At 39.3% G+C, this 27444-nt stretch overlaps 1 protein-coding gene across 3 annotated transcripts in view; it reads left to right on the forward strand.

The window, feature by feature from the left end:
* Window positions 1–25698, forward strand: part of Crppa (CDP-L-ribitol pyrophosphorylase A) — a 277017-nt gene extending 251319 nt beyond the window's left edge. Inside the window, exons 10-11 of one of the 3 annotated variants that reach the window (XM_087554170.1) lie at window positions 4887–4954; window positions 6662–6752. In XM_087554170.1, the coding sequence (XP_087410296.1) occupies window positions 4887–4946 (60 nt within the window). In that variant the 3' untranslated portion in view covers window positions 4947–4954; window positions 6662–6752. 3 annotated transcript variants of the gene reach the window in all.
* Window positions 25699–27444: the final 1746 nt, after the last annotated feature.

A 27444-nucleotide genomic window follows, 5' to 3' on the forward strand; every position in this document is an offset into this window, starting at 1 on the left:
AAAGGAGGACTGGCACTCTTCCTTAATATAAAGGTTGGTAATGCTAATTAAATGTTGGCTTCAATTTTGAATTATGTTTGTATGTTTTTGCTCTATTTTTCAACACATTGAAATTGAATCCCTACAACATTTTTTTATAATAGATAAGGCAATATAGCAGTGTTTCTTGTTTATAGCAGTAAGACTGGAGTAAAGTAATTACTACGCTGTATAGTCAGTGTAAGGTAAATGTACTCTACCCTTCATGGACCACTGGCTTTCCCACCTGTTTCCTTTTTACTTCTTCTGCCAGCATTGCCCTATGTTCCAGTGAGACTTCTTTCTTTCATCATTAATCTTCTATAGCTCAGCACATTTTGCCTTTCCTTATTTTTTTTTTCATTTCAGGGTCTAATTTCCTATCTGGCTACATCAAAGAAGGGTCTGAACTCTTTCTTCATTTTCACTCTCCCGCTGGCTCTCTATCAGTACAATCTCTCGTGGTTTATAATCTGGTTCTTAGACCCAGCCTTCTGGCCACATTACTTCATGGTCTTGAGACTTCTTCTTTCATTAGAAGTCCTTTGTTTTCTGACTTTTCCTGCTCCCAGGAAAGTCAGACTAATTTCAACTTTTCTTGTATATACTCTTGAAACTCTAAACATAGCCACTCTTTCCAGAAGATCTACTGGTCCCCTTGAGGAAAGAAGAGAAAATGGTACTTGTGGCCACTGATACTACTTGGGAGAACATGATAGTTTTTATGATTTTTGAATTAAATCTGTATTGTTTTCCTATGAGATACCCAGAGAACTAAAAGTACAGCTGCAGCTTGAGTTGACAAGAATGACAGCCCCTTAATTTCCTGAATTATTATTTTTGATGAAATCTTGACCAAAATTAACATATTTGACTGTTTAATTAACTAACAAAAATAAGACTACTAATGGCACTACTTATGAAAATGCCACATAAGATTTAGCATTATACAGATTTTGTGATTTATTGTTTCGAATACCTATAAATATAAAACCAAATTACTGGAATTTGAATTGCTGATTTTTATTATTGATTAATCTACTTCAACTGCAAATGCAAATTCTTTAACTCATCTCAAGCCTTCACTATATCCATTTTGTGGAAAATTTTTCATTTTGTTTTACTTCTGTGATTATGACTTTTGCTATATTTCATAATTGCTTATTAACAGTGTTTTGAGAGTGAGTGGAATGGTCAAAAATATTGAGTTTTAATTTCCTATTCATTTCATGTAGGAGAATACATTTTGTGAGTTTATCTGTACTCACCTTCTTATTAAACTCTGTTAATAACTCATCTGTACTTTTGCCTGTCTTCTGTATAAAAAAGGAGGAAAAATTTGTTTTCCTTCCAATGGTTAATCTTCGTATTTCTTTTCCTTGTTTTTTTACAAAGTCTGAGAGCTCAAACTCTAAAACATTTTAGGTGAGATATGTGTTGTGCTTTCTGGAAGGAAACTTTCAAGGCAGCTAAGCATTGCTTCATTTTTCCATTAGATGTTGGTGGATGGTGAGTGGTACTGAAAGCTTTTGAGCATTTGTGTGGCTCAGCTTTCTTTCTCTCACTGTGACAAAATGTCTATTGTAAACACACTAGAAAGAGCTTCCTCTGAACATCTCATACATTCAGAAAGTTCACTCCATCACTGTTTGGCTCCATTTCTGTTAAGCCAGTAAAAAGCTGATCACAGTGAGAGTCTTGTTAGACCAGATCTCTTAACACCATGATATTCAGGATGCAAATCAGAGAACAGAAAGAACTCCTATCCCAGAATCACCTGCAGCTTCACACCTGCAGTAGGCTTCCCCCATTAAGTAAGCGCCACAGGCTTGCAATTGTCATGAGCCAAACTACAGCAACATCTAATTTTAAATTTTTTCTCATTTCTTATTTATTAAACCACACTGATATATTCTTCTTGTAGTTGTGTGTGTGTGTGTGTGTGTGTGTGTGTGTGAGAGAGAGAGAGAGAGAGAGAGAGAGAGAGAGAGAGAGAGAGAGAGAGAGAGAGAGTGTGTGTGTGTGTGCATATTTGTAGTACATCTATGGAAGCCAGAAGTCGACCTTCAGGAGTTTGTTCTTTCTACCTCATGGGTGCCAGGGGTCAAACTCAGATTGTAAATCTTGACCACAAGCACCTTGACCCACTAAGTAATCTCACTGGCTTCACATTTATAGATTTTTTTAAAAAAAAAAAGATGTATTCTTTTTTCATACATTACACCTAAGCCACATTTTCTCCTCCTAGCATTCTGCCCAGTCTCCAATCCCGACTCAGATTTACTCCTCCTTTTTCCTTTACAAAACAAACGGGCCTCCCAGGGATATCAACTAAACATGGCATAACAAGTTACAGCAAGACTAGATCCAAACCTTCATATCAAAGCTGGACGAGGCAATCCAGTGGGAGGAAAAGGGTCCCAAGAGTAGGGAAAGAGCCCTGCACCCACTGTTAGGAGTCCCACAAAACACCAAACAACACAAACATAACTTATTTAAAAATGACCTAAAGCAGACCTATCCAGGCACTGTGGTTGTTTCTAAGTCTCTGTGAGCCCCTATCTGCCCTGTTTAGTTGGTTCTGTGGCCCCGGTTTTCCTGGCATCCTTGACTCCTCTGCCTCCTATAATCCTTCTCCACTTCCGAGTGGTTCCCCATGCCCCACCTAATGTTTGGCTGTGAGTCTCTGCATCTGCTTCCGTCAGTTGCTAGGAGAAGCCTCTCTGATAACAATTAGCCACAGATCTATGAGTATTGCAGAATATCATCAGAATTCACTTCACTGACTTTTTGGTTGCCAGTTGTATTTAGTTTTATTCTATGTCTCTGGCTATCAAGCCTTAAACAGCGTGGCGTGATCTCAGCTCTTTACCTTTGTAATTCCCCTTGTTTACAATGGAGTTTTAGTTTGCTACCATTCCCAGCATTTCTAGAGGTTATCCTATGATACATGGCTCACCTGGGAAGAGAGAAAACTTCAAACATAGAAGTGCCATTACTATTGAATGTGTATTGTTCTTATATCACCATAAGATGGATAAACTCACAAATGAAACTCTGATATGTTGGGAATGGTCTGTAGCTCCATGGATGGTTGCTCTCATGAGTGGGGTAGAATCTTTCTCTGCTCTTTTATCTGTCCCTGTTGTGTTAAACAAACACAGAACCAATTTTTATTACTCTTGGCATGTTTGTCGTGGGTTTTTGTTTGTTTTGGTCATGGGTCCATTTTTTCTTGTTTCTCGGGAATTTTCTACAATTCCTATCACAATACAGCATTTCCTTTCTTTTCTGATATTATACCTTATGCACCCAGAGTATACATTTGTGTATGTCTATGTTTGTGCACATTCTCGTGTGCATCTCTGTTCACTATCCTTCCCATCTCTACATTTTAAAATGAGAAAGCCGTGCTTTGCCTTCTGCCACTGTCTTAGTCCTCATTTGTTCACCTATAGAAGAAATATTCATAATAAGAAAAATTGACTTTCTGATATATTCTTCTCATCTCTTAACCCATTCTATGAAATTCTGAAAAAAATAGTTTTTCTTTAAATAAATTGGAACTTAGAGCATTCATAAAAATTATTTATTAAGGTTTGCAATATTCTGGCAACTTACCATACTCATCTCGTCTCAGCTATTATCTTTCTCATGTTATCTTCAAATTGGTTTTGATTATTCTCTATTTCGTACTTTGGTTTCTATTTAATGAAGTTCTAAATTATTCTACTGGGTTTCAGGTAATACATGAGCTACTTTTTTATTATTATTATTAACTTGAGTATTTCTTATATACATTTCGAGTGTTATTCCCTTTCCCAGTTTCCGGGCAAACATCCCCCTCCCCCCTCCCCTTTCTTATCGGTGTTCCCCTCCCCACCCTCCCCCCATTGCCCCCCTCCCCCCAACAGTCTAGTTCACTGGGGGTTCAGTCTTAGCAGGACCCAGGGCTTCCCCTTCCACTGGTGCTCTTACTAGGATATTCATTGCTACCTATGAGGTCAGAGTCCAGGGTCAGTCCATGTATAGTCTTTAGGTAGTGGCTACTTTTGATGCATCATACATTATGCTGAGGGGCCCAGAGTAAAGGACAAAGGTGATGTTTAGTCTCATTGCTGAAGAAGCAGAGCACTCACCCTTAGGTAGGAAGTCCCTAGCTTTATGCTTATTCTAATAAGAAGTTGTAAGGTGCTACTGTAGTTTATTGATAGGAATTCTTTCATGGCTTCCTTTCCCCTTCCTTCAATAAAAATAAGGGATTATATTCTAAAAACCAGTTCAGATATCTGAGTGTTTCTATAAAAGGTATGAATAGCAGTTTAAGAATAGGGTGCTTGTTGCTTAATCAAATTTAATTTACATTTTGAGTTTTATAATCGCTTCTCAAACTAAAATCACATGTTGTAAAATTTTGATATCAAGAAAACCTTTTTATATTTGTCTCTCAAATTGTCAAGCCATTTCTCTGAAAAGTCGAGAGTTAGAAGTAAGGAAATTAAACCACTGCAAGTTCTGAAACCGTTGCAAATGCAAACTCCTGGCTCATCATGGAGTGTAACGTGGTGCAGCATTTTCTACAGGGCCCCCAAGCCCTGTATAACTTGGCACGCGGTCCGTGCCTGCTGCTCAGAATCATCACTGCGTGTTTTACTGGGTGGCTTATGTTTTGTGTGGTCCTTAGATTGGAGCCGCAAGGATTATTTGTAGAGAATATCCTCAGCCTCTTGCAGTTGATGTGGAAATAGACATCGTAGGACAGACAGAACTCTAAGTTCTTGCAGTTCAACCTCAAAAGGACAAGTCCTGTCAGGTCAGACAGCTTGCCTTTAGACATTCTGACCTTTGACCTTCTGTGTCTCTTCCAGACTTTAAAGGACTTTTCTTCAGTTTCATGGACCTTGGTAATTAGCAACATACCAGACTAAAGAAAATGGCAAGTCATTAATGTTGTTTATAGAATGTTTAAATACCAATCATATTAAAGTACATCTTTAACAGTTGTAGTCTCCCAAATCTTTTTATTAATATGCAAACTATAAACTACCACCGTGATGTTTGAATCTCTTTGCAATATCTTCTGCAAAGTATGCTGCATTTGTGCTTAGTTCAAAGCAAGAAATTTATTATTCTTTTTTTAAAAAAATCTGTTTCATGTCTTTCTTAAAATATGCACTTTGGTGGGCGTGATGTAGCAAGACAAAGGGTGGAACTAGCTAAGAGAAGAGAACCAGCCTGAAGGAGGAAGAGGGATGAGCACAGAAGCAGTGGGGGGTGGGACTAAGGAAAGTGAGGTATCACATGTGCGTGCAGATGTCAGGATGAAACCCATTACTTTGCTTGCTAACCTAAAAATGCTTATCATATAGTTTGATAAAGACCAAAAGGTAATATATGCTAGGGTTATGGCAAGAAATTTGCCATTGTTATTACATATGAAGTTAATTCCCCAATGTTCCATGGAGGGCACAAAAAGCAAACAAACTCTGACCTTTCTTCCATAACTATTAGCCAAGCCATTTCATCATTTTCATAAGCTCTAAAGATCTATTTTTAAAACATGTACTGTAGCCACTACAAATGCCAGAGTGAGTTAGTAAACAAGCTGTGATGTCTATTCAGAGCCTTTCTATTCAGTCACAAACAAGAACGAAATATATGTCCTTTGCAGGAAAACAGAGTTGACTGGAGATCATGATGTTAAGTGACATCAGGAGACTCTAAATGACAAGTATCACATTTTCTCTCATGTGTGGAACTTAGAGACAGGAGAGACAGAAAAACAGGGAGACTGACGTAGAGCTCAAAGGAGGCTAGGGGTAAAGATTGTAAGGGGCAGTGATGGGAGGAGGGCTTGTCCATGATCAGAGGACAGCAGGGGAAGCTGTGAACAGTTCACAACGAAACTGGGTATTTTCATTTTGTTCAATTAGCATAAACTAATTTTAAACAAATAAGGCAAATGACAGATTTCGTAGTCATTCTGAATAATTTACGTTTCCTGCCTGTGGTGGTCTTTTTCACTTACTGGCTATTCAAACAATACCACCTGAGCAGGGCACATCCCATCCTTGTGCAAGCTTTCTTTGCATTGTTTTAAGTCCTGGAAATAAGCTGTGCATCTTGTTACAAGAATACACTTCTATAAGACTGTTGCGGGTAGTTATAGAAATTATTCCTCTGACCTGGGAACGGCAGCTGCTTTCAGTATAGCACTATAACAATCCCTATCTGGTTTTGCTTTCATAACTGACTGTTCCGTATGGGGTAGTCTCTCCCATTCTTTTCGCCGGAAATGTGTATAATCAAGATGGACACTTTCTTTCTTGTAATTATTATTGCTCTGCTAGATCATAATTATTTATAGCTGCCAGGCATTTATTGTTTTTTTTAAAGGCCTTCCAATTGCAATCAAAATGAATAAACAATTAAAAGGAGGAAAGATTCTGCAGCCTGTCTTTTCCTTTTGATTGTGTGTGTTCTATATAACACTTAAATTATTCTTTATGAAATTAGTATATCCAGGAAACGGGAGAATTATGCTTTCGGCTGAGAGAATGGAAAACATGTTAGCATTTCCTTTGTTGGGTTTCCAGGATGCCACAAGAGAGTACTAATGTGCTGCTCTCTGTGTTCTGCCCAGATCTTTTTCAGCTTATTCTAATGCTGGAGCAACAGTTAATGTTGCTTAGTCTTTCCTGTGTCCTACACCTCACTGCAAACATGTCGGCAGGGTAAGCAGACGTTCGTTATTTCTCAATGTAAAACAGATCCTGCCAGGGAGCCTGCCAAATCCCATCAACCGTGACAGTCGAATCAATGTGTGTTTGGTTTCAATTTTTATTTTTGCCTTTGCTCTGTTTGCTGGGCTCTGGTATCTGTTGTCCCGTATGGCTTATCACCTTGTGGCCTGACAGTTTCTGACATTGACAAGGCTTCCTGCCTACCTTTGTAATGTATATGCATGACCGTAAGACTGTAACAGAAAATGACATTTTGACTCAGTAAATATTTGCTTTCAGTCCACTACATCTGTTTTACAGGCTCCTTTTACTTTTTATTCCCTTATCATTTGGTAAACCATATGTTCTTTTAGCTTTTTGTCTAGAAGTTACAAATCCTTGACTTGCGAGTATTTCAGCTCTCCTGTTAGGGATTTATTATGGACCCTGAGGATTTGGTTCTCTCATTAGCTTCTACTAATACAATAAAAGAGAATGGAGCTTGATAAATTGTGGAGAATGGTTATGGAGCTGTGAATGTGTGTTATACCACATAGCAAATTTACTGATGCTGATGCTTAAAAAGAACAGTAATATTTGATACTATTTAAAGACACTGCTCTGCACATGCTCATGCACACACACACACATACACACACACACACACACACACACACACACACACACACACACAAATCATGGACCTACCAAGGTTCACACCTATAGTCCTAGAACGCAGCAGGAAGTTTGGCTTCAAGTACAACATGGGTAAGAGCAACACTCAATGGCGTGGGGATAGGGAGATTTTTCCGTGATGTAGAAGCATGCTTTCAGTGATAAGACTGGCTCTGATACTGCTACTGAATGCTGAAGCTCTGTAGATTTGGCTTCTTGTTTAGAATCTCTCATTTTTGGTGATTAATAATATAGCTTTAGAAATTCTATTTTCCTTCCCTTGGAATAAGTGTCCGACTACTGGAATTTACCTCATGTGGTTTGTTATATCCTGACACCCTCTTCCCAGGATTTTGAGTTATATAATCATGTTTTACTGATGTTCATGTTTTATAGTTGTATTCGATTTTATATTAATTTAAAATCATTAGCGATATAAAATAGATCAGCTTGTCTGTGGAAAATGACTCAGTGTAACTTTAAATTTCCTCCTCACATGCCAAATGTTTAATGTACGTCCAAAAGCCATTTCTTTGTAGAATTATTCCTTGAATTGTTTTGTTTTATATACTATTGAACTCTCCATCTTTATCACTATAAACAGATCTGTTTTTCTTTAGTGCTAACAAAAATTATCCCCACTGAGAAAGTTAAGCACACTTTCCCCCATGAACTACTGCTGTAGTAGGCCTCCAAAACCTGAGCTTGGCACACCCCGGAAGTGTGCAGGAAGGGAAGGCAGTGCTTGGGAATTCAGATGAGGAGACATTGACACCATTGCTTTTCTTTCTGTCGTCTGAGATTATGCTCTACAAAGTGAATGTAAGTTTGATTCTAGTCATCTGTGGTTTCTCTACATTTGTCAAATTCAAGCACAGCTATCTGTCGTATATAAATGATGGGATTTGTGTAAAATTAAATCGAAGCTGGGCTCATGGCTATCATTCTAGCACTCAAGAGACTGAGGCAGATGGGTTATGAGGAGATTGAAGCCACACTAGGCTACCCAGTGAGTTTCATACCAGGCGAGGCTATAGAGTAGGGCTATGCTAAACAGCAACAACAAAACAAAAACAAAAAATACCAAGAGAGACAGACACCAAGAGAGACAGACACCAAGAGAGACAGATACCAAGAGAGACAGACGTGGGCTTTTGGTTCAGTGACTTTGATAAAATTCTTGCTGGGAGCAAGCCGTGCTGATCAGCTGTGCTCTAGAGGAGGTGGGGCTAAAACCAAAGATAGAATGAGGACTGTGAGGTAGAGAAGGTAAGGGGTCCTGGTTAAAGCTGGAGGAATCATGAGGGAAAAGGCTGAGAAGGGCAGAGTGGCTTGATGGGGTGAAAGTCTTTGTTACTGTGTAAGCACAGGGTACCCAGTCATCTTATTCTTCTTCTTCAGTTGGAATGACTTTTCTTTAGCATTACAGAGAAGTCAATCCATTTATAGAGATAAATGTCACCATTTAAAGGATATGAAGCAAAGCAATGCAAGTAATAATTCTATAAAGATAAGGTTTTTAAGCACACATCAATACCCTTGGCATGTGAAGAGGACATTAAAGTTCCACTGAGTCTTTTTATTTCTTTTTGAAAAATCCCAGGTTTCACAAAATGGTGATTCTTTGCATTTCTTTCTATGGAATATGTAGCTCTTATGTTAAACTTCAAGCCAGCCTCACTTGTTCTAGATCCTGTCCTTTGCCATTTTAAGGCATTATCTCCCATTCTTCTGCTTCTCAGTGTTTCATTTGCAGATGACTCTTCAGTAATGAGACCCTGCATTGTCTTTTCATGGATGTCTCCCTGGCCCATCAGGTTAATCCATAACAGACTGGGTAGTTCTAAAGGTCCAAGCCAGTGATTCGTGGATCACACTTGCACTCACACATGCACACACACCAACACGTCTGTGACATCTATTTGCTCTAAAGTCCTCTGGTGACGATAGAGAGCCAAACCTTCTTTAGGTAGGAGCCTGGCTTATGAATGTCTTTTAGTCCTGTAAAGTCCAGCCCTTTGCTTTTGTGTACCAATGGTAGCTTTTAGTTTTTAATCCAACCTAGCAAGTTTTATGTTTCTGTCTCTGAGCTTTGTGTGTTTATATTTGTTGATGTGAGAAAAACATTTAGATTTACTTTGTTCACCTGGTTGTTTGCCTTTGCGGTGTTTTTTATTTTTTAACCATTTAATTAAAATTGTTTTCTCACTTTTTAGTATTTCTGTTATCTTTTACTTTTCATCTTCAAAATATCTCAGTTTTACCAAAAGAACTTAAAACCAGTACAAGGAACTCATGTAGACCCTTGAGCCAGAATTTTGTATGTAAATCAGGAAATTAATATTGATGTGACTCCATCATTTAACCTTCAAGTAACAGTCCCCTTTTATTTTTTTGAAACACATGTTGCATCTTATTTTGTCAACTCCTTTAATCTGTGGCATATTTTTGGCCTTTCATAGGCATGCACTTAGGAAATATTTTTCTATATATTCACTGTTGAGTTTTCTCTGTGTGTGTGTGTGTGTGTGTGTGTGTGTGTGTGTGTGTGTGTGTGTGGTTTACATGTATATGTTATATGTGCAAATGTGCGTGTGTGTGTTGGGAGTCTGGAAGCTGGAGAGAATGTCCAGCCTACTGCTCTATCCGTCTCTGCTGTGTAGGTTGGAATAGGGTATCTCACTGGACTTGCAGCTAGGCTGGTAAACAGCAGCCCCCAGCTATCCTCTTCCTCACTGCCTCCTACCGGCCCCTTCACGCACGCAGCCAATTCTGGACTTTGTGCAATGCATACATCCACACCTGACTTAGGTACCTCTGGCTATTTAGTCTCAGATCCCCACACTTACAGAGCCAGGCCCTCTTGACCTTGGGCCTTCTCCCTGGCTTGGTCTCCACTGGGATGAACATCACATAATTGTTTTGTATAAAATCGCCAGTTAGGCTTCTGTGCTAGTTAGTTTTTGTTGTTGTTGTTGTTTTTCCCATGTGACATAAACTCAAGCCTCTGTGAAAACATGTTTAATTACCACCATTTAACACTTTTGTCCCTCTCCTGGAGAATCAGGTTATTTTATCTGCGGCTTCCTTCAGTTCCCTCACTCACTTATCACACACTCTGTCTCAGTTGCTGTCCTTACTAATCCCTTCCAGAGCTGTCCCACCCTGGTTGTTCCTTCTAATTGGAGTGTGTGACAGTCACGTGAGTGTGTGACACTAACGTGGTACACATCGGCAGTCCGGCTTATGTGAAAGTGCTCTGCAGACCGAGGTGTCATCTACAGTCTTCCACTTTATCGGCAATTTCCTGGATGGAAATTCGTTAAGAGAGCTGGTCAAATATTTTCTCCTTTGTGAGACTACCTTGGGTGATTACATTCTCTCCTCCTCCTGTGGGCTTGCCTTGTTTACCTAAACCAATGCTGCCCTCTTCTGTTACAGTAGCAGAACCCAATGGCTTTAAACATGTGGTCTTAGGTGAATTTAGAGCAAGGAGTTATGCACTTTCCACTTCCTTAATTCTCCTTGTTCTTCGGACCCTAACTTTTCTGCTCTGGCTTTTTGTCTCCATGATCACCCAATTACAAAAATGTCCTGACCCTCTCTGTGCTCTTCTGTTCCAAGGGAAGGCTGTCAGTCAAATCAAGCTCTCTTTTTGCTCCTCCCTGTAAGGCAAGTGGTGTCCTCATTCATCTCTGTTGGGCTTTTCTTCTGTTACTTTTGACTTTAGATCAGCCTTCACCTTGCGGTTTTCTCTTTGTCCTCTCCGTTTTTCTTGCCCATAGTTGCTGCAAAGTTTATGAGATGACAGAGTTATGAGAGAAAGGTATTTTTAAAGTGTAGTGCCCCCTTATTTTCTTTCTCCTTTTATTAAGTCATTTTGACAGTCGGGAATTTTCACATCACCATATTGTGTTCAGGCGGCCCAGGTTCATTTGACCTTTTTTATCTCCTGATTTCAGGAAAAAATGCTGAGACCACTGCTACTGGCTTTAGCTACTTGGGAGGGAGGACTTGGCGATTCTTTGCCCCCTTCCTCTCTTCTGACTTAGAAGTTTATCACCTTACCTTCAGACATTTTGGGATTTATTCTCTTTATTTATATGGATGTTTAAAATTAGTATTTTAATTAGCCTTCCTTCATATCATTCTTTTTTGATTAATAATTTTATTCATTTACATTTCAAGTGATATCTTCCTTCCCAGTTATTCCTCCATAACCCCCATCTCTTCCCCCTCTCTCCCCTCTCCTATGCCTCTATGAGGGTGGCCCCCATCCCCCCCACCCCGCTCCACCCATCCATTCATTCCTGCCTCACTGCTCTAGCATTCCCCTACTCTGGGGCATTGAGCCTCCACAGGACCAAGGAGCTCCCTTCCCACTGATATCAGATATGCATCCCACATAAGGAGCCCTGGAGCCCTCCTCATGTCATTTCCTTTAATTCATTTTATTTTACTATCATCTCACACTTTTTAAGTGACATTGTCCAATACTGTGATTTTTAAATTTTAATTATCTTATATACTTAAACTCAACTCCTTCTTTAATTTTTAATAATCTCCTCTTTAGCTGTATCTAATTTACTGTGTGATCTATTTTTAAAGATACTTTTGCTTAGATCCCACTGCGTTTTAAATATGTCAGTGTTGCTTCAAATCTGGACATGCTTGAGACGTTTCAGTTATAAACATGCTTGAAAGGGTTGACTATTTTTGAATTTCAATTATTTAAATATAGTGCACAGTTTAATTTTTTATTTTATGTCTGTAAATCCCAATGTGAATTAATTTTGGTCCTGAATTGGCCTATTGTTTTATTTATAACTTGTAATTATGAGCACATTTATACATTTACCTATTTATCTCATTACATAATTCATTTGCACCAAAACAAAACCAAGCAATAGAAAACCCTAACACAAATCTATCTTACCATATCATCAAAAGTAGATTAGTTAGGCTTTTGTGACGTAATCATCAAACGAGCAGAGTCCTTTCTGCTGTCCCCTGAATTTATCTCACCATCGATGAAGGGACTTCTAAGTGTTTTCTTGTCTGTCACTAAGCCTTCAGTTGGCAGGTGTGCCTTCTGAGTTCACTAAGACAGCACAGACGTCAGTCTTCAGTAACAATCTTGGCCTCAGATCCTCCTGTTTTCCAAAATGTATTCATGCCAGAGGTTTCACACCGGCATCCTTTTGTGCTTAGCACAGTGCTCTCTCCTGGAAATAGCTGTGTTGCTATGTTAAGAGAGAAGGTATCATCATCATCATCATCATCATCACCACCACCATCATCATCACCATCGACATGTAGCTTCTCCTTGGTGTTCTTTTTATGATTTTCTATCTCATCAAATGAGCTCTTTCCTCAGATTGTGAACTCAACCCAACTCACACTGTCTTTTTTTACCTTTATAATGAATGTGTTATTCATTGTCTTCTCTTGTCCTCCCTTCCACATCTTTTTCAGTAACTAAAACCCACCACTTCCCTGTCACTATTTTCTGATGTTTTAAAACCTGTGTTATGTAAGACATAGATTATTTTCTATATCAAGGTTAGTGAAGACATTGCCATCTAATCATCTTTTAATTCAACATAATTTTTGTTCTGCTTCTGTGATATCTTTGCTGACCTTGGATCTCTATAGCTCTGAGAGTGAAAATAAGTACCTACCAAGTTTCCTTGCTTCAATACAGAGCATCGTTTCAGGGAAAGATATGTAACCTGGTGGTGCTATGAAGTTTTCTACTTCCTGTGTGCTCAGGTCATTTTGTATCCTCTGTTGATGGGAAACAGGTCAGGAAGAAACACATGTGCCAGCCCTGACCTTGGGACACAGTTGCTTCTGTTCCCGCAGAGGAAAGCAACTTTGCCAGATTACTTTTGCAGGCTAAGGCTGACAGACGAGACCAGACGAGACCAGACCAGACCAGACCAGACCAGATTTCTTTTGCAGGCTGGTTGCAGCTCACAGTTTTTTTTTTAAATCACTATTAGTTTTTTTTCTTGGAAAGATATTGATTTTTTTTTAAGACAAGAGTAATCTTATTTTATAGAAAAAAACTTGCACTTTACTTGCTCCTATTAAACACTTGAAATTCGGATGGTTCTTAACCAGGGACTTTGTTTTTTCTTTTCTACTTTTTTTTTCTTTTTTGGAAATATGCAAAAACTTAACAACATTTACACACAATTGTTCTTATTAGGAGGGCATATCTGAATTGCACTGATTTCTATCTTCGTTCTCTTTATTTTTTAGGTTTAGAATTAAATACTTGAAGCTAAGTCTTATGAGAATGAGTCTACCAGCTAGAATGAGTCTATCAGAATTTCTGCCTCAGTAGAAATTATTGATGGGCTGGAGAGAGATGACTCAGCAACCCAGCATATCGTGGCCCAGGTGTACCTCCCAGCATTCCCATGATGGCATACAGCCTTCTGTCACCACACCCTCTTCCAACCTCCTTGAGCTTCCACACAGCCAGTAGCACACATAAGTACACATGTATATATTCGTGCAGGCTCACACAATACACATAAGGAAAAAGGAAATGCTTGCTATTACTCTGCTACCATCCACATAAAGAGAAATACTCTAAAATCAAACTCTTTATCAGTTATCATTTTATCTTTAGATGTGAAGGATCATCAGAAGAACATGGCTAATCTCAGGTGTCCTTGGATGAATTTTTTAGAATTTCTGTTTTATGTGTATATGGGTGCTTTGCCTACGTATATGTATGTATACAACATACGTGCCTGGTGCCTGAGAAGAACAGAAAGTGGAATCAGATCACGAAACTCATGACAAAGAGTCATGACCCACCACATGGGTACTGGGAACTGAACCCAGGTCCTCTCCAAACATCAAGTGCTCTCAAACACTAAGCAGTCTCTCTAGTCCCCTTCTGAGTTTGTATTCATTTTCTTTGCCAAATAATATTTAATGCGTGGATTGCCTGCTGGTGCATCTACCCCGTGTAAAGCAGTGCTTCTCATTTGATGTACTCTTAGCATTTAATAGAATGTAAGAGGGTGGGTTTTATTGTTGTCCAGTATGTGTTGTCTCAGGGCAGCGGTTGTTTCATAAGAGGGGAAACGTAGCACAAACTCCTTGTTTTTGACATTTTTCAGATGATCAATGGAATACAGTTGTGGGTGCATCCAACCTGTGGCCTGCTGGTGACATATGCACCAGGAGAGCTATGAATGCTGCCTGATTCAAAAGTGCAGATAGGATTAAATCAATATAAGACTTTTTTTGTCATCCCCCCCCCACACCTTATAATGCCATCACACAGATCTCAAGGATGATTTGGCACATGACAATGGCATACCACTTTGTCAAAAGTTGCTCATGACTTATAGGCTATTTGAAACATATATATATATATATATATATATATATATATATATATATATACGTGTGTGTGTGTGTGACTTAATTAAAAATTCTGATATATCAGAATTATCTTAGCATCCATCTGAAGCAAGGTTTTTGGAAGATTGGGTAATATAATAACTAGCTTTTCATAGAGTAATACAATAAATGGAATACTTTGAGTCTTTATAGAGTACATGAATGAAGGTAGTAGTACTTGGAGTGTAGAATACAACTTGGAGTTCTGTTAGAATTTTATAATCTAACTAAGAAAACAGTACCTGTGAATACAACTACAATAAAAATAGTTTTAAGAGATTTTGAGTATAACTATGAAAACCAATTGCTCGTGCATAGAGTACTTTGTGAAGGAAACTGTCATAGTTGAGTCTTTGAAATGGATGTGAGATAGAAAGATAGCTACTGCGAAGCCATTTTCTGTGGAAAGACCACCAACCAACGAGCATACAGTATGTCTCGCAGTATATCCTTCTGACAACTCATCTTTACTTGTAAATGTACATTGCAATGAGTCATGTCATTGTTTTGTTTTGAGATCTCTAGATTCTGTGACACCATCAATATTGGATCCTCATGAGGCCTCCTCCCAGTTATCCTATGTCATGGAGATCAGCAGGATTGGTCCTTTCATACACCCCAACTATTCTCAGATGATGTAGATTTTGGGATGGCTCAAATCAGAGCCCTGGGTCTGGGCCTGGGTAGCAACTGAGTTGGTCAGTGAACCAGCTGTCCCTTATTTTCCCCACCAGGGCACTCTACAGCATTGCTCTGGCTAGGCCACCCTATGCTACCATCCACAGGAGGGGTGGGGCTCAGTCTTCCAATTTCAGCAGCCCGTGAGCGGTGGGCCAGCTCTCCCTCTCACGTACCCTCAATGCTGGCTTCACCATCTGGGTGCTCCATGTGTTGCTCAGATGAGTTATAGGCCAGTGATGGGACAGGACCAGTTCTCCCCCTCTCATACCTGGTGAGGAGGGCAGCTCTACTAACTACTGCAGGTGACAGGGCCAGGGTGGGGACATTACCTCCACATCTATGCCACTTTACAGTACAGATGGAATGGCAGTGCCAGTTCTCCCTCATGGATCTCACCCTCGGGGCTGGCTCATCTGCACCATCTCTCCCAGGAGCAGCACTGTTCTACTACAGCTCTACTGTGAACCATTCTCCCAAATGCTGCAGCCAATAAGAGACAGAGCCAGTTTACTCACTCTCATAATCCCAGGGCCAGCTCTCCTAACTGCCACAAATGGTGAGAGGCAAGGTGGGGGAGGGTATAACCCTCATACCCACACCACCCCGTAGCACATGAGTGGTGGGGCCAGCTTTCCCTTGCTCTCAACCTTAGTGCTGGTTCACCTGTGCCCCACTACCACGACCATGGTCAATTCTGCTGTGTTGCTCAGGTGAGGGGCAGGGCCTGCTTTCCCAAGTGCTCCTGTCTAAGTGAGGGGCAGGGCTAGGTCTCCCACACTAAGGGACCCGTGGGAAGCTTTTGAGACTGCTGCATCCGTTGAGGGAAGGGGTCATCTCTTCTGTGCCCATGACACTTCTTGGCATCCGATAAGAGGCAGGCTCAGCTTTCCCACACTCATGCTTTCAGAGCCACTCGCCCACCTGCTCTCAGGGCTATCCATTGTGCTGCCTGGGCAAAATGCAGGGCAGATTCTCCTTGAGTGCTGCCACAAGTAAGAATTAGGGCTAGTTCTCCAGAGCATGGCAGCCAGTGAGGTGGGGCCAGTTTTGCAGTCTCTAAACATTCATGTTGTTTCCAGTGCCTGCCCCAACCAGGGACATCCCCCTGTTTTCTAGTAGCAATATGATTCATGGACATCTACACCAACTCTTACCACTGTGGAGCCATGGATCCAGACATGGCCCTCAGTGGCAACTTGGGTTAGAACCTCACCATGGTTCCAGATGGTGGGGCTCTCCACTCCCAACAGGCTACTCCTCAACTCTCCAGCATCTCTCTTCGTAATGCTCAAGCTGCTCCACTTCTCTTTCGATCTAACCACCACAACGACATACTCCATATTGTGGTGGCTCTCACTGCAGGCTGGCCATGTGTATGTTGCTCCCCCAACCCGTGACATCCTCCACTGTGCTATGTGATATAGCAGTAAGTGGGTACCTATGGCCTGCATGTTATGTGTGGCAGAGGGCAGGTCTGTGGGTGTCACGACACTGTAGTTCTGTCTGTCTTCCTCCACCTCCCACTCTGTACTATGTGGTAGTGGGCAGGGATTTGGGCATCTATGGCTGCCCTTGCCTTGGGGCAGAGCATGGCAGAGGGTAGGGATGTGGGCTTCCTTCAAGTGGCAAGGCAGACCTCAGGTATCTGTCTGTCTTCCTCCTCCCTAGCTGCACTACCTAGATTTGATTTGAACTTTATGTGTCTTAGACATAAAACAGATTGGGCCACCAAACCAGGCATCAAGGTAGAACGAACAAACGACTGCCGTCTGCTCTGCCCCTGACTGATAGAACACCAACTAGGCGTCTCTTTGCCCATTACCAAGGGTATCAAAATGTTTTTCTAATCAAAGAGGATATTGTATAAAAGACCATTTTCAGCCTTATTATATTATAAAACTGGTACTGTGAGTTATGTTATAAAAAATAAAGTATGACTGTGTGACAAGTTCCAGGCCTATAAGCAACTGACATAGTAATTAACTGCTTGCTCCAGACATCTGGGGTTTTCTCTTTCCACATTTTACCGAATTTTAATCAACTCCTTTGTTATCGCTTTCTCTATTTTCTATTCAGTAAAATATTGGTGCTGCCTCCTGAGACATCCTTTTGTATTTATTTTTAATAACCTTAGGTTATTCCTTTGTTCATATTATATTCATTTCACAAATACTTATTGAGCATCAATTATACTGTAAAGCCCTGTATTAGGCAGAAAATGAAGGAGACAAAAGCTATGTGTGATGACTGATTACCTGTGACTCCAAATGCATTCTCCATAATATTTTATTACCTAGACTTTGGGGAGAGATTGTTTCTTTTTCACCAAAGAAGAAAGCAGAAATGCGCTCTCTCTCTCTCTCTCTCTCTCTCTCTCTCTCTCTCTCTCTCTCTCTCTCTCTCTCTCTCTCCCTTGTGTATGTGTGTCTCTCTCAGTCTCTGTCTTTGTCTCCTTCCTTCCTTTATTTTCTTGACCTTGATAAATAGTTTTTGTCTATTTCTCAATTTTCTTTGTTCTGAATAATCACCAATAACATGGTCAGTAAGATGTCAAATAAACCAAACCCATTAATAATAAAAATATATGACCATGTTCAAATGTTTTTCTTTTTGACAGAGCCATTGCTTATTTTTCCTCAAACCTTTCAAGGGGTGATCACTTTGACCTGTCCTGAACAGTTAATCACATTTCCACTAGGTGACAGTGTGTCACCATGAGACTTCTTTTTCCCTTATCTATAGAATATGTAAAGAGGAAGTTAGCATCAAATAATTTTGATTGGATATTAGTGATGATATTCATGATATAAATTAATGAAACAAGATGCTTGATGGTTTATAAAATCCACTACATGACAATTTTATGCTTTGCAGTGAGAATGAATAGATATAGCCATATATGTATAGATACGGTTTTAATACTTTGTTTGTTTTAGGTATTTGCAGATTTTAGGCATGTAAGGAATAACACTTGTTATGTATTTATCAAAGCAAGTTTTGTAAAGGCGAAGGATATTAATATCCAAGTATAAGCAACCTTAATTTCAGAGTGATTTTATAGCTCCAGGAAGCTGAGTTTAATGTTGAGTTTGGAATTTGGAATTTGCTAAGACAATACAGTATTTATTTTTCAAGAGGAACTTTTAAATCTCCTGAGACATCTGAAGTCTAAACATAGATTCATATTTTTAAGTTTATGGTTCTCAGTAAAATTCATTGCATTCCTATGTTTATGGAGAAAGAATATCTCAAAAATTTCCTTACATGTCGTCTGTAAAGATTGGAAGAACAATGACATCATAGACTTCCTGCTGTTCTTTAAAACTGAGTTCTAAAAGTCTGCATGTTTGATCCTCAGGGGCTAACATAAACTTAATTACACTTCCTCAAGGGATGACATCTGCACGCTACAATGATGGACGTTATTATTTTTAAAACTACTTTTTAAAGAGATCTTCTACATCAAGTACTCTGAAAATCACTTCTCCCAAAGTCGCCTTTTGTCATAATTAAAAGAAGCAATGAACAAGGACAGAGTTATATAAACATAGCATCTTGTGTCATCAGCCACTCTTGTGCTTGCTGGTGCCACTTCTTTGCAATTTAATTTTGGAAGGAGAGCTTTTCTGGGTGTAAACATCAAGGTGGAACTGGAGAAGTGAAGAAAGTTGCTAAGAGTTTAGGGGGTGTTGCTGTCAGTTCCTCAGTTCTAGTCAACTTAAAGACTCACTTATTTTTTAGAAAGCTTGCCAAAGGCTTAGAAGTCTCATAAGAATTTCTTCCTCAAGACTTTAATATGAGAGACATGTGAGTAGGTTTCTACTCACAAAAGTTAATTGCTAGGGAATAAAATTAGAATATTGTCTTAGCTGTTAAAAAATAACAGTCGCTTTATTTTTTGTTTGCTTGTTTATTTTTTTTTAAAGACAGTGTATCTCTATGTAAGCCCTGGCTGTTTTGGAACTCATTCTGTAGGCCACTGTTGGTATCTAACTCCAAGATCCAGCTCTCTCTGCCTCCAGGGTACCGGGTTTACTTGTGATATTTTCCCCTTTTTCTTTCTTATGAAGGGGGTCACAGGGTAGTGAGAGCAGACATGAAAGTACTATAAAGTAAGTGTGATATGGGCATATTAATTCAATTTCCCAAATAATCAATAAAAATTATGTTGTTAGAAAAGAAAAAAAGAAATTAGTAATGCTTTTGAGGGGGAGTGCTACAAAGGGATGAAGAAGATAGAAGTAATAATAAGAAGAATATGGGAAATGTAGGGAAGGGAAGTCAATACAGAAGAAGAGGGATGGAAAAGGGAGAACTAACTAAGGAGGTTTGAGAAAGCTACATTTTATATTTCCTTAAAATTACATTTAAATGTGTGGTGTGGTGGTTTCAATGAGAATGCTCCTCATAGACTCATACATTTTAATACTTGTTCCTAGGTGGTACATCTGTTTGGGAAGGATTAAGAGGTATGGCCTTGGGGCTGGAGAGATGGCCCATTGGTTAAGAGCACTAACTGTTCTTCCAGAGGTCCTGAGTTCAATTCGCAGCAACCATGTAGTGCCTCACAACCATCTGTAATGGGATCTGATGCCATCTTCTGATGTGTCTGAAGACAGTGACAGTGTATTCATAAACATAAATAAATCTTAAAAATAAAAGAGGTGTGTTCTTGTTGGAAGAGGCATTTCACTGGAGGTGGGCTTTGAGGTTTTAAAAGACTCCCACTGTTTCCAGTGTTTCTTGCTCTGTTTCCTACTTGTGGGTCTGGCTGTGAGCTCTCAGCAATTGCTGCCGTGCATTTGCTCCGCCATTGTGGACTACAACCCGCTGAAACTAAAAGGCAATTAAGTACTTCCTTTTATAAGCTGTTTTGGTCATAGTGCTTTATCACAGCAATTGAAAAATAACTATGACAAAGTATGTGTAGACATACACATAGAGTTTTTCCATGAAGTTGTGCTACTTGGGGAGATAGCGATTGCTTCAAGAACAGTCAACTATATGACAGAAATCCCAGTACCAAGCATGACAACATGCATTGTTGGTGAGGGTAGTCCAAGACAACAGGGCATTGCTTTTGTCATTGGCTCCCTCCCAGAAGTTGAGGGTACGTTTCAGTTACTAAAGACTATGTACAACTTGCGCAAAGGGTTTCAAAGATTCAACCTGGATCTGATTTGAAAATCTTCTCCATGAGGACTGGTCTTCAAAGTATTGGAAAGTGCTATGTAAGCTACCAAGGGGAAGAAGAAAGCATCTATGATGCTTACAAACCATAACAATGGCCAGCGCAGAAAGTATTCATGAAAGTGGTACTTATGTCTTGGCAGGAACTAATTATCTAATTCAACTTAACCCATCCCACCCCTGAAATCATACCTGGTAACAAAATTAGGAATTATCCATGATTATTGATATTATGGCTCTAAGAGAAGAACTTACTACTGCCACTATACTAAAGCAGTGTAATTTGTAACTGTATTCTAAATACTCATTTCTATGCCCACAAATAGATATGGATAACACCAATCACCAAAGACAGTCCTCTTTGCAGCAAAAATAGACCATTACAGAAAGCCACAGCTGGTCAAAATGGAAAAACAACTGATTGTGGGGTGTTGGATCTCAAGAGATACATCTACAAAACAATCCCTCCACCTAAGACTCGGGGACATCAGTGAAGAGCGGGCAGAAATAGTTAAGAGCCAAAGGAACATGCAATCTGCTGTGATAGTGTATCTTCTGGAAATGATAGGCAGGCTACCCATGATACTTCACCCATGTCACTTCAACACTATGCCTGCCTACTTAAGACCTGGACCATGGCACCACCCAATGTAGAAAGGAGAAATCACATGGGGACCCCCAAATCCTAGACAAACAACAGAAGGCAAGTAAGGACAGCAAAGAAGGGAGAATTAGTCTTTCTTGGTTCTCCCTAATTGACTATTCCCAAACAAGTGGCTAGTCCTGAGATCATATACATACAGTAACACTAAACAGACTCAACAGGTCGTATTTATATATTTATGTGCATAAATGTGTGTGTGTGTGTGTGTGTGTGTGTGTGTTTATTTGAGAGGGAGTTGTGGAGGCTTTATGAGGGATTACAGTGAGGGAAGAAATGATATAATTTTATTTAAAATATTTAAATTTCAAAAATACATAATTTGGATGAGAAAAAGATAATGGTGATTAAAACTTTATGCATATGTGTCTGTGTGAGTATTTGCATGTGTGTGTATGTGCACAGCTTTTATACAAGTATGGTATAACTTCACATAGAAATTATAGGTGTTATAAAGATACATGAACAAAGTTTTGTAGGTAAAACTCATGGTAAATTCTGATCCTCAGTATTGCATTTGAAGGATACAGAGCTTTAAGAATAGTCACTTCATGTGATTCCTTTGGAGTTACTCCTAACACCCAAACTCCTTCAGTTAAGCTTTGTGTATGTTGTTGAGCAGTTGTTATGAACCAAATAAAATAAAGTCCTAACTTGCTTACTTTTAGCTTGAGTCCTACAATATATTGCTTAATATTATATTTCCATATGTCAATAGTAAACTAAAATTGATGAATTACTAATCTTCTTTTGGCAGACTTTTTTAAAAAAGTAAAGTTTCCAAACATAAAGTTTTCTTTTTAAGAATACTAAAGATATGTATAGACATAAATATTCTCTGAAACTTCCAAGAAAATTCTAGATTGTTGATTTTTATATGATGCACATTTAACTTAAATGTAAACCATCTTGAAAATAAATCTAATGTAATTTGTTTTGCTTATGAGAAACCTAAATAAGTTTGGGATTAAATCTTTTAGATGACAGTCATGCACAAAGAAGAAATACCATAAATCTGTTGTATAGCAAGGTTCTCCAGAGAGACAGAACTTACAAAATTATATATATATTATATTATATATAAATATATATGTATTAAGATTTAACCATAAACATATATACATAAAGGGAATTTATTAGAATGGCTTACAGGCTCTGTTTCCCCTAATCTAAAAATGGCTGTCTGCCAAAGGATGATCCAAGAATCCATGAGATTGGACGTATTAGCTTGCCTTCAGTTTCTGTTGCAATCCTGAAGAAGTTGACTTTAATACTAGTGAAGGAATGAACTTGCTAGCAAGAATGAGAGCAAGGAGGCAAAGAGAGAGCAAGTCTCTTTTTCCATGTCCATTATATACACTGCTAGCAGAAGATGTGGCTCAGACTAAAGGTAGATCTTCCCACCTCAAAAGATCCAGGCACTCAGGGTGTGTTTGTGCAAAGGTCTGAATTAGAAGTGGGTCCTCCCATTTCAAATGATCTCATTAAGGGAAGAACAGTCTCTCACAGGTATAGCCAGGCATATGTGTTTTGGTTAATTTCAGATGTAGTCAAACTGACAACCAGGAATAACCATCGCATCTATCATCCTCCAATGGTCTTCTTACCAGTTACTGTCCATCCCCCAGTGTTGTCAGTGAAGCCCATTTGTTTCCCTTTTCAGCTTTGTTTCTACCTTTGCCATGCTATATGTATAACCAAGAAAAATGAGTGAGCATTATATTGTCAAATACAGGTTAGATTTTTTTATTGTTTTGACAGAGAATAGAATTTGAAGTAAACAAAAAACAACCTTATGTTGCTATTCAGGGAACAGGGTAACAAAACAAATAACAGCTCTGGCACGGACTGTGGAGGGGAATATGTGCTTTTGCGTATCTTAGAGCCTCTGACAGTATTGAGTAGCAAGTTGTTACTTCTTGAGTTCACTGAGTCTGTTCTTTAAGAAGTTGATGCATATATACGCAAACATCGGTATGCATTTAAAATGTATTTACTTCATCGTTTAAGTGCATGTATAGGTGTATATCTCTGTGGGATGTGTGTGTACAGTGCCCATAGAGATCAGAAGAGGACAGCAGCTCCCCTGAGATGGAGCTGCAGGAGTTTATGGCTTCCTGGTGTGGGTCGCAGTGTGTTCTCTTAACTCCTGGGCCATCTCAGTAGGCCTAGAATCAGTGTTGCTGCAGCTATAGAGAAGAAATAAACTGATGATGAATTCGATTTGTGTCATTGTCCTTTGCTTTTTAGTATGGGAATTTGGCTTTGCACTGATGCTTATGACCTGGCTTAGAGCACAGGTACCTGTCTGTAAGAGCAGTCATCCCATTTGATTATCAAAAATCATCCTTGTCTACTCTGCACACTTGTCTCATTTCTCTCATTCTGTTCCCTCACCTTCACTATCAAACATCTTAGAATTTTGTGCTGTCACTGCAGTCTGGGTCTGTGCTGTTTGTGTGGCCTACGATTACAATATGACTGGAATCCAGTGTTACATGTATTTGGACTCATTGAATAAAGCTGACTGTCCAGGGATAGAGCTGACTTATTTTACTTTTTCCTCCTTCCTGAAGTAAATATTCCAAGATAACTTTACTTCGGAGGATGCCCTTGTATGGTTTCCTAAGTGGTCCATAGCATTTCTTCGTGGTGAGAGGAAGGGAGTTCCAATTGACAAGGAAAACAGAATGGTAACGACACCATATGATATTAAACTATAACATTGACCTTCTCTCCGTGTGCTTCATCTGATGCACTGTTCTTATTTGTCTTCAGGGTCACCACTGCTGGCTTCAGCTCTGCCTGTTTCAGGCCAACCAGCTGAAATAAATCCTAATTACAGTGTTGTATTTTACCACTGTAGAATATTTTTTAGTATAAAGGATATGTTGCAAATTTCCGTTCTCTGTTTTTATCAATGTTTTGTCCTCTTCCGTTGTTTTTATGTGTGTTAATCAGTTATTTTTGAAATTCTTCTGTTCTGCTTTTAATGTGTATATTATTGTTTTGTCTCATTTTCAGGATGAGCAGAAGCTACAAGAGAGTTTAGTACAAAGTGCAGCCATCATAGCTGCCTTGGTTAAGGAAAGAAATTCTGCACTCGTCGGGCAGCTCCTGGTGGCATGAAGAACACAGACAAAAATCATCTATAAGCTTCCAAAGATCCTTCCCTAAGGCCCCCCACCCCACTTGACTGCCTCGCCACCTCAATGTCTCTTCCTTGTGCATACAATATTTTCATTGTTTTCTTATCTTGCCACTTATTGGATGTGACGCTTAGGTTGTGACAATTGGTTAATGTGTGTGTTCATGAACTTATGTATCAAATACAATTGGCTCCAACTAGAAAAGGATAAATAAATGGAAAATATTGCTTTCATGTAAAGAATATGTTCACTACTGCAGCAAGTCCAATTGACATGATAGGGTTAGCCATTCCTTCAAGGGCAAGAGTTTAGACAGCTTGGTGGTTATGGTAAGTTTATGCTAATTAACATATTATTCACATTATAGTGGAGCTAATGAATAGGCTTCAGAATTATACCCAATTCCAAAATCATCGTCTTCCTATGTGAGAATGCATCTTTTGACTTGTTTTGGAATTCACTGCACCTTATAAAGAGTAGGGAAGCTGGGAAGTTGGCTTAGTGGGCAAGCTCTTGTCTAGTGTGGATAGAGCAACATCACAGAAGAAAAAGAAAAACATGCTGGTAAATATTGGGCAGAAGTCAGAAAGGGGATGTCTCCAGTTTCCTTCCCCTTTGTCTTTTATGTTCTTGATCTTTAGAGATTTCTAAAGAGACTGAGATTCACTCTTTTACTAGTTTAAATTGTATCTTTTCTTTGGTTTATGAGATGTCGTGCTGACATTATTTTAAAGAGTCTCTACTTCTTCTAGGTTAGTTTCAGAAATGTCTGGAGAGCTTCATGAAGGTTGAGTTGCTTCGGTCTGTCCGTGCCTATGATCTTCTGAAAAGCAGGGGGGCCAGTGAAGTGGAGTTAGCTAATGTTGATGTAGGAATGGTGGCCTTGCTAAATCAAGATTCATTCTTTACAATCTCTATTGCCTATACATTATATTGTCTTTTATGTTGCACTTAATAATTATATATACATATGGTTGTGAAAATGCCTTTTGTTGCAACATAAATTTTTTATTAAAGTATGTTAAATCATTACATTCTAGAACTTACACTGGATAAAGAAATTATAAAAGCTGCATGAAATGTGTTTACTCAGGATTGTCAATAAATATGTCTACTTTCTGAAATGTCTCCTGCAACATGTTAAATAAATTTCCTCTATATTTTTGAATTTCAATATACAATCAAACTTAATGTGTTACATTTGAATGGTAGAGGAGATTTCAAATACTAATATTGTATTAGAGTTTATATTTTAACTTTAAATAAAAGGGGGTAGAATGTAATAGGCAAGAGTTAATTACTGCAGTTCTTCCTAAATGTAATGGGTTTATTGATTATAAATCAGTTATAAATTAGTCAGCTCATCCCCTTTCTGCCTGCATTAAAATTGTAAATCAGTTAACTCAAATTCACAAAGGTGAAAATATGTGAGAAATATGTGAAATTTGGCTAGAATGTCCCTGTCACTGTTAATGTGGCTAGCTGTGTGTGGAAGGGCCCTCAGAGGAGTCTATACTCTGCCTGTGAATGCCTGCTAAAGTCTGAGGCCTTTGAAAGTGCTCACAGAGCACAACGAAATTCTTAGCACGGCTTAATGAGAGTATGAGTGGCTCATAACATGCCACGAATTAGCACATCTGCACATGCTTGAATTACCCTAGATGCACAGAACACATGAATCTCAAGAAGGATGACCAAAATGTGAATGCTTCACTCCTTCTTTAAAAGGGTAACAAGAATACCCTTGGGAGGGAATAGGGAGGCAAAGTTTAGAACAGAGGCAGAAGGAACCACCCATTTAGAGCCTGCCCCACATGTGGCCCATACATATACAGCCACCAAACTAGAAAAGATGGATGAAGCAAAGAAGTGCAGGCTGACAGGAACTGGATGTAGATCTCTACTGAGAGACACACCCAGAATACAGCAAATACATAGGTGAATGCCAGCAGCAAACCACTGAACTGAGAACGGGACCCCCATTGAAGGAATCAGAGAAAGGACTGAAAGAGCTTGAAGGGGCTTGACACCCCATATGAACAACAATGTCAACCAACCAGAGCTTCCAGGGACTGACCCTGGGCTCCAACCTCATAGGTAGCAATTAATAGCCTAGTAGGAGCACCAGTGGAGGGGAAGCCCTTGGTCCTGCCAAGACTGAACCCGAGTGAACGTGATTGTTGGGGGGAGGGAGGGGAGGGAAACACCCATAGAGAAGGGGAGGCGAAGGGTTAGGGGGATGTTGAAACCGGGAAGGGGAATAACAATCGAAATGTAAATAAGAAATACTCAATTTAATAAAGATGAAAAAAAATTACTCTCTAGAGTGCTGGGTAAATCAGCATAGATTTTTATTAGAGAGGACAGACATTCGCCCAAGGTATACATTAGTAATTCATACATTGAAGATGTAGAAGGAATACTTCATCCAGCACTGTTTACATGAAGAAATTAAGACTTGGAGATCTTAATGAATTTGCCCAAGGTGGCTGGGCTGCACTGTAAGAAGAGACAGGGCTTCCTTAGGAAGACTGGAATCAGTTTCACCTCATAGCCTTATTGTACCAGCAGCTCCTGGCAAGGATATCTACAGGAGAGGCTGGAGCGAGAGAGGATCTGGGATTGAGCTCTGAAGAATGGAGAGACACAAGGAAGGCAGGGGCTGAGCACATTTCTGGCTCTGGCTCAAAGAAATTCCCACCAATATCCAGCCTTAGCAGGGTGAAGGGAATGGAGAGACTCAGTGACCAAAAGAAAAGGGAAAAGTATTCTATTTTAAATTGTTTGTTAAAGGACCATGGAGAAAGAAACTTTATATTTTTATTACCATTTTTGTAAATATGATTACTTGAATAACCTGTTAATTCTGACTTTATATTCCAAAATCCTTTAAAATTAGTGATTATGGTGACATCACTTC

The sequence above is a fragment of the Rattus norvegicus genome, chromosome 6 (genome assembly GCF_021556685.1).
Source record: "Rattus norvegicus strain SHRSP/BbbUtx chromosome 6, alternate assembly SHRSP_T2T, whole genome shotgun sequence".
Taxonomy (NCBI): Eukaryota; Metazoa; Chordata; class Mammalia; order Rodentia; family Muridae; genus Rattus; species Rattus norvegicus.